Source organism: Parasteatoda tepidariorum, chromosome 1, assembly GCF_982258835.1.
Source record: "Parasteatoda tepidariorum strain Cologne lab strain chromosome 1, Ptep-v5.0, whole genome shotgun sequence".
In the NCBI taxonomy this organism is placed as follows: domain Eukaryota; kingdom Metazoa; phylum Arthropoda; class Arachnida; order Araneae; family Theridiidae; genus Parasteatoda; species Parasteatoda tepidariorum.
This window is the reverse complement of record NC_141755.1, coordinates 124,908,129-124,921,730: the sequence shown is the minus strand read 5'-3', so window position 1 is coordinate 124,921,730 and position 13,602 is coordinate 124,908,129. Positions and strand designations below refer to the sequence as shown.

Genomic DNA, 13,602 nt, shown 5'->3' with positions numbered 1-13,602 from the left:
GGCCATACAATTCATTCTGTTTATTTTTATGTATTTAATAATATTGAACTGTTAATGTTTAATAATATCGGGCAAAGTTAAATCTCCTTCTCCAGTTATTGTTTTCAGTTACACCACCAGGTATACTCCTCAAAATCTTTCTCTCAAACATTGTGATACAATTTTCCTCCTGTTTTGTCATTGTCCAAGCTTCAGAAGTATATGCCAAGACTGGTCAGACAAGAGTTTTGTAAATTAAGAACAAATTTTCTCGACCCCTAGGCAGTCCTATTTGCCAAACGGAGCCTTGTTTTTTATTTCAGGAGAAATTCTGTTATCAACTGTTTTCAAACTGACCACCATTTTAAAGCAGCAACTTCCAGCAGTCTAAGAACAACGTTAACAGATGCCTATGCAGTCCGTTATAACATCAATCTATCATTGTAGATTAAATTATGGAAAGATGAAATTGTGCGTTATTATAAGCAAATAAACATATTTAATGTTAAAATAACTTTAAAAAGAGTAAAAAATGTTTAGACATCAGGGGCTTCGCAAACTTATATTTTTGGAGGAACACAATTAACATTTTGCTGAATGAAATTCCTATTTTGACCAAATTATAGATAAACAATCATTTTTATTCTTTGATAAATTTGATTTAAACTGTTCATGATCATCATAAATACTTCATTAATCTAAACATAAACTTATTAGTGATACAATTGATAATTTTTTTTTTAACTTTGTGTTACATTCACCCATATTACTGACCAAACTGTAATTACCCATTCACTGTTATACTTTTCAAATTTTTCTTTTTTGTATAAAAATTGTGCAAGTTTTTTTTTTTGAAGAGGAGCTAATTGATGTCTTGTCTCTAAATTTCTGCTGGTTTGTATCGCTAAATATGAGCTCCATAACAAGTGATTGAAAGAATAGGCTTTTCAATGACGAGGAGGGTATTTGATTTATTGAGGAAGATATATAAAATTTTATGGTGGCTAATATAATCAAAAAAAGGTAGCAACGAAATGGCTTTGCTTACAGTTTTTTCTCTTTTCCAATGTACAAACAGCCTTTTTATAATTTTAATTCGTCACTCTTTTAATAACTGTAATTTTAATAAACTTATCTTTTTTTTTATTTCTCACTAAAATTTCTCCTAAAAAAAAACTGCAACCAAATTTAAAGTGAAAAGTACTTTCAGGAGAGGAATAATTCCAAAAATATTTTATGAATAACTTAATGTTCGCGTTCTAAAGTGAATTGTATTTTTAAAAATTAAAATGCTTTGCGATTTATGATCTGTTTAAATTAAAATTAAGTTTGTTAAATCTTGTATACCTATAAAACATTGTACTACGAAAGATTTTAGCTTAATAGATACATTTTGAAATATCATCTAATTAAGTGCGGGGAGTGAGTTGTTATCGACAATGTCAACCTTCATCTATGAAACCCTAACATAGAATCGAGTTAACATGTATTAAATACTAGTGAATTGGAATTATATTTTTGTAGGGGTATAAACGCTACAGCACTCCCCTACCATAATTATATTTGCGATAGAATTCGATGCATGAATACTGCTAGTCGATTCAATGCTGTTTTGTGAGAAGCTGGGAGAGCTGTATTAAGATCATCGTACTTTTTTAGAGCTGTATTAAGTTCACGGTCGTGGTCGCTCCTGTGTTCCCTTTAGCAGTCGAGTGTATACATTGTCGATCAAGACTGAGCAGCAATAGCGCGAAGAGATGGACAATGTCGCAATCACAAGTAGCAAGTCAACTGTTCAGTGTGGACCATCCAATGAAGTAGGTGTTTGTGTTCAGATCGAAGTGGACGTTAATGTCAAGATAGACGTGTTCATATCAAAGTGGGAGTTTCTGTCAAGGTAGGCATGTTCACATCATGTCCGAAGGTCACCAATGTGGGGATGTATTTATCGACAATGTTGACCTTCATCTATGAAAAGGTACCCCACCATGTAATCGAGTTAACATGTCTTATATAGAATTGGAATGGTATTTTTGCAGTGGTAGAAACGCTACATAAGTAAGAATCATCTTGTAAAAGAAACTTTATATATGAACGTTAATTGTATCACTAACTAAACTAGGAACATTTATTCATTTTACAATTTCAACTAAGAACTCTGCTGCCTGGCCATTAAACCACTTAGTAACAGTTTCTTTCAACATGTCATCATTTCCCAAAGTGCTTTTCACCTAGAAATTCCTCAAGTTCTGGAAACAGATGAAAATCTGGTGCTGTATGGTGGATGATCCAGTTAAACAATTTGTTAAGATATAATGAAACATAAAAAGTCTGCGTTTAAAGTTTTAAAAAAAATATTAAATTTGAAATAAAATAACATTAAAAGCTTCTTAAAACTCTGGACAAGATATTACAGATTAGGCCTACAATGCAGGTTTTCAGATCATCAAATATATAGAACATTAAAAATTCAAATAATTGAATGAATAGGTGATAATTTTATAGTTTTTTCAATACAGGACAATAATTAATACCTTTTACAGTAAATACACATCACTTTCTGCTATAGCTATCCTAATGCGAAGTAAGCAACATTCTCATCCATTTAAAATGCTTTGTTCATGAATAAATTTAACTCTCAAACGAAAGGTAAAAGGATGCAAATCGAAAAAACATTACATATATGATATTCATTGTTGTTTACAAAGAATTTTTATACAATGCAAATTTTGACTCCTTGATTTTTTCAGCAAAAATGAATTATTTTAGTCTTCTAAACATTTTTTCTTGTATATTATTGCTAAACTAGCTTCCTATGAAATTAATTAACTAACAGGAATAAATTGGTAACTTCTTATGAAATTGTGTTATCACTCGATGACGTAATGTGCGCAAATGCCTTTGGTTTTCTTCGCATTCACGATGCTGATCAATATTATAATAATAGTGTCTAACAATATTCCTGTGCTACTCGGGTACTCATTTTATCGAGCTTTTACTGTATGTAATTTATTATGGTCTGACATACTGCAAAAATATTATTTTATAATATTTCCCGTTAGCATGTTTTCTAGCAACAAAGTTAGTTACTGATTTTGAAACTTGGTGAAAATAAATTCCAGGTTTCTTGTGCCGAAGGCTGCAAGCTGTATAGTTTGTCTATTGTAAGAACTCTCACCTCCAAACAGTCTGAGGCCGTCTGCGGCTATGGAAACAATAATAGTGCATTTTAGGGAGGGTAGCTTCTCTTCACTCTAAGGCTAACAGGAAGAAAAATATTCCCTTTCTTTAGCCCACCCAAGCTAAAACCTGTCCTAAACAACGACCCCTACGTGACTACCCCTACGTGAAGTAGTTATACCATGGTCACCGCCACAGGGCCAGACGAATGGCATGGGGATTTCTCACTTTAAACAAACTATACTATCTCTTCCTGTTTATCTTTAATTGATTTTTTTTTGTCCGATCTTTACTGTCAATGTAGAATTTTGTGACTATTTAAAAGATAACATTTTAACTGTTTGTTCTAGGTCTGTTTCACTTGCAAACAAGTTAGGTTTTCCTTCTTTGGTCCATGGAAAATAAAGTGTAAAATGTGTGAAAGGACAGTATGTGATAAGTACAGCAGTAAAGTAAGCTTTTATTTTATTATCCTTACCTTTAACAGTTTTTTTTTCTCACAAGGAAACTCTTTCCACTTTTTAGGAATTATTTTGGTAGGTTTTTATGAAGCTCTTTGTTGTTGAATTGAAAGTCAACGATACTTTTCACTATTAAAGTAGAATTTTATGAAGCTCTTTGTTGTTGAACTGAAAATTACTTAAGGATGTTTTTTAAAGCTCTTACACCAGGGAAAATAAAAAAGAAGGGGCAGTTTAAGAGCTTTCGCACAAAGCAAAGAAATCTAAAAAATTCTTACAAAATTCCACCTAGATAAGAAATACTAAAATCAATAAATAATTCTCAATTTTTGAAAATTGACGAATTTTAACCCCAAGCGCCACCTGTGCATGGTTAACCATCCATAATCTATTCTTTTCTATGGTACTTTTATGTATACTAAGAAACCCATGCCATAGTCATTGCAAGAGACTAATTTTTGAGAATTCAGAATACTTTATCAGAAGAAAAAAAATTCACACATGTAGAAAAGAGTTTTTGAAATGTGCTAAATATTTGTAAAAAGCTTAATTCTCTTGTTTTTAATTTTGATGATTATTTGAAATTCTCTGAAATTTTGAGGGGGGACTTTTAGAGATTTCTATTTATTGAGGTGGACATATACCCTCTTTCGACCCACCAGCTAACAATGCGCATAGCTAATCCTATGTTTTCTACTTTTACCAACCCCTAGAGCAAAATCACCTCATGATTTTTAAGAGTTACAGAAAGAACCCTACACTGTAAAAAGGAAGGAAGAAATAAGAATATAAAGAAAAGAAAAATTTGCATTTTTTGCCCAAATCAATCTAGTACTGCGTTTCTTAATTATTTTTTCGACCATGAAGCTAAAAATGGAAACTCTTAAGTTTGCTTGAAGCTGTGTATATTCTATCCAAATGGACGACTGTTGATAATTTTGAAAATATTTAATAAGAGCAATGAATCATCGTTTTTATCAATAATTGTCCTGGAATTAAAAAGACAGTTAATGTCACAGGTCTAAAGTGGCATCTGAATTGGTTTTTGGTTTATACATATGCAGAAAATAAAGTAGCTTTTGATTAATAAACTTGATTATGGTATCAAAAACTATAAAATAAGCTGGTTTTGGTTTTCAAAAGGGAGCTTTTATAAACGCTGAAAATGATTGTCAGATAAACAAAAATTTTTATTTTTCATTTCAATTATTTTATTTGAAATAATAATTTCAATGAGAAATATTGATAGAATATTTTATCTTAGATTCTATATTCTTTTAATAATTTATTCGATATATTGTTTTAAAAATTATTTTTCAAATTTTGGCAATTTGCCTTCCTTGGCATTTTACTTCAATAATTTTATATAAAAAAATAATAATAATTAATTTCTAAATTGTTGTTTGAATATAAGAAAAATTACCGATTTCAAAAATCATTACTGTTTTAAAAAATGTACTTACATCTGGAACCACTTGATCTTACCAATGATCCTGCAGTGGGCAAAGTCAAGCATTGCTGGCTATGGTCAGTAAATGACCACTTTGATCAGCCCATGTAGAGACTGAGGGTGCACGCTATCGGTCCTCGATAAATTGTTCGACTGTAAAGTGCTCGACTATCTGCACAGGTCATCGGGCTACCAAAGCAAATGAGCCATCCTCTCTGCAGAGAATAAAAATTGCGATGACATTTCTTCGAATCATCCTCAAGGATGTTTCTCAGACCGTCGCCAATAGCCCATTGTGCAGCTTTAGAGTGACCTAAATAAAGTACCTCCGTACCTTATTGATCCTATCACTGAACAGTAAGGTTTGAAAAACACCTTTTGAGAAACTCTGGTCTATTTATTAGCCATGCACAAATATTTGTGTACTTGGAACATGATGAGCTCACATAATAATGTCCATTTTTGTTTGAATAACAAGGGTCGTTATATGAATTGCATAAATGAAGCTTCTCATGTGTAATGTTATTCCATTTTCCAGATGCGTATCCCAACTGAACATTCTGCCAGGATACCAGTTTACATGCTGAGTCCAACCCCAAGTCCACCCCCTGAGGAGGAAGCTAGTCATAGTTTTTGGAAGTTTTCTGAGATGTTTGGAAAGTAAGAAGAAATTCCTATTTTACTGACCCTTTCAAAATAAGTTGTAGTGTATATCTATCACTACAAAAATACAATTCCATTTCCCTAGTATATAAGACATGTTAACTCAATTCTACGAAGGAGTACCTTTTTATAGATGAAGGTTGACATTGTCTCCTCACCCCACAAAGTGTCTTCTTGACTTTATTTGGCTGTCTTAAGAGGACGCCATACCATGGGGGGAAACCTTTCATTACAAATTCTTTTTCACCTCCATAACTAATTTGAAATTGAAACTAAAGAAAAAGGGAGTTCAGATAAACCTAGAGCAAGGCATGAAGTTTCAAATAATGAAAAGAAATGTTTTAAGTATCAAAATGAAAATAAATTATACGATGATAAGTTAGGATTACGTAATGGAAAAGTTCTCTTTCAATAATTTGTTTGCATTTTGATTTTTTTTTTCAGCAACTGAAACTTCATTGCTTACTCTAGGTTTGTCTGAACTCACTTTTTCTTTTTTTTAAAAAATGTATCATGAAGGTGAAAGAGAATTAGCGACGAAAAGTTTCACCCGTGGTGTGGCGTCCTCTTGAGAGCACACTGTATCATGAGAGAAAATTTTTATGGGAAATTCTATTTCATCTCTGTTGATATTTTACAGAAAAGTGATTTCATTTAAGCCTGGAGTAAATATTTTTAAAGTGACTAAATGTGTTATTTCACTATGCAATAAGTTACACGCATTTTTTCAACATTTGATACTTCATTGTTTGCTCTAAATCAGGTATGGGCAAACTGCGGCCCGCCAGAAGGTTTTATCCGGCACGGAGATAGAATTTTAACTTGCCGATCCATAGCGAATATAAACAATATACACCCATTTTCTTGTCTAATTTGTTTAAAGCTATTTTTGTTCTTTCTTTTCTAACAACAAAGTACTGACGATCTTTTTACTTTCTCTATTTTTGTTCTTCAAAACATAAATTGATGGAAATAGCTAGCACAGTCAGCTTCAATTGGTAAAATGTTAAAAGCAAAAGTTCTAAATAGAATAGCAGAAAATTGGTGCCATCTGAAGCAGTTGTTTCTAAATATGCCAAAGTTTGAGTTTTACAAATCATTACCAAAAGCTAGTTTCCCAAATTTAATATCTCAGGCCCAGAAAATCAGTGCTATGTTTGCTTCATCTTATCTATGTGCACAAGTGTTTTCAACTATGAACCTTAGAAAAAATCATTTCAGAAGCCGACAAACGTTTAGCCTCGCTCCTTAAAATAAGAACATCTCACTTGGAACTTCAATATAAGGAACTTTTAAAAATGAAATCCTAATTTCATTCATCTCATTAAATATTTAAATTGAAACTTGTATATCATTTTTTTTATTTTATTTTAGAAGTTTTTACTTAGCTCACCAAACTTTTTTTTCTTTGCATTTTTGCCTTGGATCAGAAAGGTTTGTCCATCAATGCTCTAGGTATATAGTTGAACTCACTTTAATCTATACTTTCAAGTAATTATAAAGAGAATTTGCCGTGAAGGGTTTCTCCCAGAAGTATAGCATACTCATAAAATTATAATTATTTTTGTAGCATTTTATAAGATTGGAAATGCAAGGTTCTTGCCCCATTTAAAATCAAACAAAATGCAACTCATTTTCATGCAAAATAGTGTTTATATTTAAATAATGTGTTATTCTTTACAATATTGGTAATAATATATCAGTTCAGATTTTCTTTCACATTTTTCTCTTTTTATTTTATACTTCCATTTATTCATTACAGTCTTAATCTATGTAATGTAAAAATTGTTAGTTTGTATAACTTAAGAAATATAAATTACCTTTTATATGTTTTCATTTACGTATACAGTGAAACCTCTGTTAAGAGGACTTTCTTGGGACCGAAAAAATTGTCCGTTTATGAGAGTTGTCCGTCTACAGGAAGGATACCCTAATAACGAAGTTTATCAACATAAATTGTTTTTAGAATATTTTCAAAGAAATAATTAAATAATCTACAAGAATATATATTTAAACTTTCAAAAATATTTTGCGATAAAAAAGAATACATTAAAAAGCTTGATATAAGTACATAATTCTAGATGTAGCTACAGATAAATGAATATGATTTTCCTATTAGCTCAAATATTCAAGTCAGACAAATTATACCGAATAGGAGCTTTTAGTTTTCAGTCAGTTTCAGTTATTAGATTTACATCCCCTTACACCTAAGTATTACTTGATAGGGAACATGGTTAATACTTCTTTGAAAGTAAACCTCCCAAGATTCACAGAAAAAAAAAAGTACAGCATACCTGTAAGTCATGAGGACCTATGGAGTTGATTATTCACTATTGATCATTAGGGCTGCAGGTTTGTCGCGGCGCGAATTTCCGCGAAATTGTCATCTTTTTTCCTAAAATCCGCTAATTTCTCAATATGTCTTGACTTGCTTGAAAATTGCTTAAAATTAGAGTTTTTTTATTTTATTTATTATTTTTATAAAACAGAATTTTTTATTTTCCTGAACCTTAAATTGAATGTGTAAAATTGATTAGATATTTAGGGGAGTGAATCAATAGCAAAATGACATAAAAATAGTTCAGAGATAAGAGATAATCACAATCTTGTCAACTAAGGTGGTCTGTCTACACTTAGGGAGGGTAATTACCTTCCTGAAGTCAGTAAGAGTACAAAAGAAATTGGAATCACAAAGGAAGGAAAATGTTATAAATCAAATCTTTGACAGAAAAATTGTATACATGCTATTGCACTGGGCAACGAAATTTCTTCTGCCTTTCTACATATTCAGTTAATTTTTCCTAGGCGGCTTCTTGTGATCTCTTAAATACGGATCAGTTTCTTAGATGAGAGGGACTAGTAGTTAGTAGGGACTTGTAACTAGAAGTTTGAATGTAGAATGTTTGAGTTTTTCAGCATTTACTTCTTACAAAGCAACGGCCAAGGAATTGCTCGTTGGTGAAGGAAAATTGATCGAGTTTTGGAAATCAAAGGCCGAATGCTCCAAAATTGGCAATTGGATGTTTGTCGGTGCCTAAAAACAGCGTTGACGCAGAAAGATCGTTTTCTAAGTATAAAAATGCATTAAGTGATGAAAGACGAAGCATTAATGAGAATAATCTGACAATGTACAATACTTTGTACCAAAATTCTGTTCATTTAAATAAAAATATTAATATTGCTTGAAATTCAAAGAAATACTTTTATTGTGTATTTATGAGCTTTTTTTTTATTATTTGCGCAATTTCTGTCTTTTGCATCATTTATATAATAAATTTTTTTATGTTTAGAATTTGTGTAATTTTCAAAATTTCCTGCGGTTTTTCCGCGAATTTTTTCCCGCAACAAACTTGCAGCCCTAGTTATGATGAAGGTGACTACATTATGATGAATTATTTTATAAAAATTAGGCAATTAAAATTGTCATTGAACAGCCTACCCGATTTTGTGGTTCACGACTACTAACGCTCCACGCAGTAGCCTTGTAATTTTTAACCTAATCTGGAAGACAAGGGAACTCCTGTATTAAGTAGTGTGAGAAATTTGCCTTCGTGGAGGAATTTTTGATGGAACTAACCCACATTTGGGTTACATGGTGAGCAAAATCTCCCAAGGTTAGCCTGATGGCAAGAGGACTCTAACCTCTGATCCGTCTACCATTGAGGATATTTTACGTCAGTATTGTGGTCAGTGCAAGGCGAATGCGGAATTTGTATCGACCAGCTGGGATTCAAACCCGGTTCAGCTCATGAGACTGCGAACGCTCCATCACCTGAGCCATCTCGGCTCTTAGGTTAATATTGTAGTGGATTTATGTCTTTCGCTTACTTTATTATTACAGAAAAGTCTTTCATTCTATAAGTTAGCAAAAGGTTTATTTTCTTTAGAAAACTTGCATTTATAATTGAATTTGAATCTAATTATACAATTACCATTGACTTACAGAAAATCAACTGTCAGAAAGTCCAGATAAGTCTCAAATGCCGATTAAGAAGTAGATATCTGAATCTTCATTTCCAATACAATATGATGAAGATAAGGAAGAACTGGGCAGAAAAGCTCCTGTCAAACGAGAAATTTCTGATTCAGGATCTGAAGGTCCAAATGAAGAAAATATTGCACAGGTTCGTAAATCTACCATTTTATTTTGTATTTATCCACTGACAATATGTATAAAACTTCATTTGCTTAAAAAAAATATGCTGCTGGTAATAAAAATCTAAGTGTTTTGAGTGCTTAAAAACAGGTGCTCATTCTCAAGACTCCATGATGTGAGTGAGGAATATATTCATGCCTCATTCACATCTGGTGAGTCTTGAGAATGGGCGCATATTTTCAAGCTTCAAAACATGTTGACTCTGAATATTTTTTTTTTTTTTTTTGCAAATGAAATTTTATATCATCAATATGTCAAATGGAAATCTTGCCATTTTAAAATTTAAGATATTTTTTGCATAATCATCTATAATTTACGCAGTTAAATCATCTTGATAATCCATCCTGCTTTATCCATATTTTAAATATCTCCAATACGTGATTAAAATTGGTTTTTAAAATCTTTGTAATTGTATTCATTCATAATAAAAATAGCATTGGTATTTATTCCTCATTTTGATTTATAATTAATAGTATTGGTATTCATTCATCATTTTGATTTATAATTCAAATAGTATTGGTATTTATTCATCGCTCTCCTAGATCAAATTGCCCCCATAGATAGCACCCAGGGGTGGTGGTCGGTAAAACTACATTTTCTTTGTAGTTAACTTCAGTAGCTAACTCTGTAGTTCTACTTTATTGCAATTGTTGTTAACTATAACTACTTTTTTTGAAAAATGTAGCAACTACAAACTACTTTAGAAATGCGTTCACTACTCTGCTACTTTTAGAAGACAAACTTAACTGGAGAACTTAATTTTCGACGATAGTCAAAATGGTGTTGAATAAAAAATTGGCTAGGTTAAATATATGCGTTCACTACTCTGCTACTTTTAGAAGACAAACTTAACTGGAGAACTTAATTTTCGATGATAGTCAAAATGGTGTTGAATAAAAAATTGGCTAGGTTAAATATATGCGTTCACTACTCTGCTACTTTTAGAAGATAAACTTAACTGGAGAACTTATTTTCACCGATTGTCAAAATGGTGTTGAATAAAAAATTGGCTAGGTTAAATATAAGGAGATATTAAGAAGTTTTAATTCATGCTTACATGAAATAGTTTTTTTAATTTTAAAGCACTTTTTATGTATTTGTTCTTTTAACTTTCAAAATCTATGCTTTTCTGGTCAGTGATTTAGGAAATGCTAGGAAATAATCAAATATTTATGATTTAAGTGATCAATGCTTTTTTATATCTTCAAAGAAATAAAGTGCAAACTTGCTGGGGGAAAAAAACAAAAAACATTGTCAAAGTACGAAAAACAAAGAAGCTGACCACGCCGAATAACTTTTGATCTAATGATCGGATCTTCACGTTCAGGACTTAATCTTGATGATTTGAGGGGGTGACCGAAAATAGGCTGATTAATTAATGCAGACGATATTTTAATTTATGAAATCAGATACAAAAGCGTACTTTATAGTTCTTGTGAAATCGAATTCTAAGAAAGTCAGATATTTAAGGTTCGATTTCTGAGGAACGATTCGACCGATTTTGCCTAGTATCAGTTCCTGGCCAAATTATTTGACGCACTGAAGATTCTATATAAATTATCAACTGACTTACACGACTGAAACCAGTTTGCACTTGTTTACGTTCGTGTATTAATTGGTTAACATTGTAATGCAATACTTTAAAAATAATTACAAATAGGAAGTATGTAAAAATCTCTAGAAGAGCACTCATTACATGTATGTTTAAATATAAAAGTATCGCATATACACTCGTGCAAAACATGCAGTTATTAAAAAACTACAGTGTGTCGAATGATTTGGTCGAATTAATAATAATGTACTAATATAATACCTGATATAATAAATATTTATATAATCTATCGTCAAATTTACATTATATATCGTTTCATTTAAACGTAAACAAGTGCAAACCGCGTAAAAGCTGTATAGTATCACCTAATAATTAAGATTTTACATAGAAACTTATAGTGCGTCTAATAATTTGGCCAGGGGCCGTAGATCTTATTAATGCTCAGCCACAGAGGCATTCTCATTGCGTACGTTTACCCGAAATATAGTAAAGGATAGTTTAGATGAATGCAGTAAACCATTTTTATTCCGTGAACATTTAACGAAAACATTTTACAATATTTTTATTCATAGCTTTCTTTTATTTACGTCGCACTAGAGCTGCACAATGGGCTATTGGCGACGGTCTGGGAAACATCTCTGAGGATGATCCGAAGACATGCCATCACAATTTTGATCCTCTACAGAGGGGATGGCTCTTCCATTTTGATAGCCCGACGACCTGTGCGCGAAGTCGCGCACTCTATGGTAAAACAGTTTAACGAGGACCGATGATCAAAGTGGTCACCCTCCCGCTTACTGACCGCAGCCAGTGATGCTTGACTTCGGTGTTCTACTGGGAACTGTGTCTTAATGATCGGGATCATTAATTAAATAAAAATGACCTATCAGTATTGATTATTGACTCATTTGGTTGGAGGAAAAATTAGCTGCTAAGCTATTAGTCTACCTACCACAGGCTACTAACTGAAAATTTAAATTTTCAAGTCTATTTTGAAGTCAACAATCATTGTCAGATTAACTTTGGATAACTCAGTCTTTGCCTTCAACTAAATTTACTAATAATGGTTTTGATACATCAGATAAATAAATGGTCTAAAAAATATCTAAAATCAAATTTCTACGCAGTTATTGGTTAAAATTCTTCTCACCTATAGCCTTTGGAAGTTGTAATAGTTTTCTCTCCTAAACTAACCGTTGCAATTTTTTTCAGAAAAATTTTATTTATAGGATTTTTAACTACCAAAAACTTTTCCTAAGTGTATTTTTATTATTGTATGTAAATCGAGAAATACAGTTTCTTTTTCATTTCAGGCTCGTAATCAAGCTTCATCTTCCACGAATCTTAAGAAAACAAAAAATTAGAAGAGTTTTAAATTTTGAAATAAAATGTTTTGTTTCAACATTTGTAATTAAAATATTTATTTATCACTTTTACTTTGATGATGATTCCTATTAAATATTTATTTTGTTTATTGTGAATTTCTGGTTTTCATTGTATATTCTTTAAAAGTTACCAAAGTTTTAACTACCAAAAACTTTACCTAACTGTATTTTTATTATTATATATAAATCGTTAAATACAGTTTCTTTTTCATTTCAGACTTGTAATCAAGCTTCATCTTCCATGAATCTTATGAAAACAAAAAATAAGAAGAGTTTTAAATTTTGAAATGACATGTTTTGTTTCAACATTTGTAATTAAAATATTTATCACTTTTCCTTTAATGATGATTCCTATTAAATATTTATTTTGTTTATTGTGAATTTCTGGTTTTCATTGTATATTCTTTAAAAGTTACCATCCCTTTGTCGATGTTGCCGTTCTTTCCAAGTAATAGCTAGGAGACGGAACCCTTGTGAAATCCTAGAAACAAGGAATGATTGATGTCTTGTTTGTATAAAAAGAACAATTCCTTTTTATTATTCAATAATATTAGATACCTTTTTATAGATTTTTTGTTTCTTGAGCTTATGACTGTGCACTTGCTTGGTATTTCAGTTAACAGTTACTTGTTGTCAAGGAAAAAAATAAATTTTATTATTTTTTTTAATAATATATATGCACATTAGTGTTCAATAGATTGGTGATAATAAATGAGGAACTGTTGTTTATATTTTAATTCGATATGTATGAACATTTATATCATGATTTTGTAGAT

General features: G+C 31.3%; 1 protein-coding gene across 8 annotated transcripts in view; it reads left to right on the top strand.

The window, feature by feature from the left end:
- The window catches only part of LOC147816892 (uncharacterized), a 43,699-nt gene extending 30,492 nt beyond the window's left edge, over positions 1–13,207 (top strand). For 5 of the 8 annotated variants that reach the window (XM_087152551.1, XM_087152559.1, XM_087152557.1 and 2 more), the window contains 4 exons: positions 3,510–3,611; positions 5,609–5,730; positions 9,679–9,857; positions 13,044–13,207. In XM_087152551.1, coding sequence (XP_087008677.1) covers positions 3,510–3,611; positions 5,609–5,730; positions 9,679–9,706 — 252 coding nt within the window. In that variant the 3' untranslated portion in view covers positions 9,707–9,857; positions 13,044–13,207. Of the gene's footprint in view, positions 1–1,638; positions 2,655–3,509; positions 3,612–5,608; positions 5,731–9,678; positions 9,858–12,754; positions 12,923–13,043 lie in introns of those variants that run through there. The other 3 variants (XM_087152561.1, XM_087152556.1, XM_087152560.1) reach the window with 3 other exon arrangements.
- Positions 13,208–13,602: the final 395 nt, after the last annotated feature.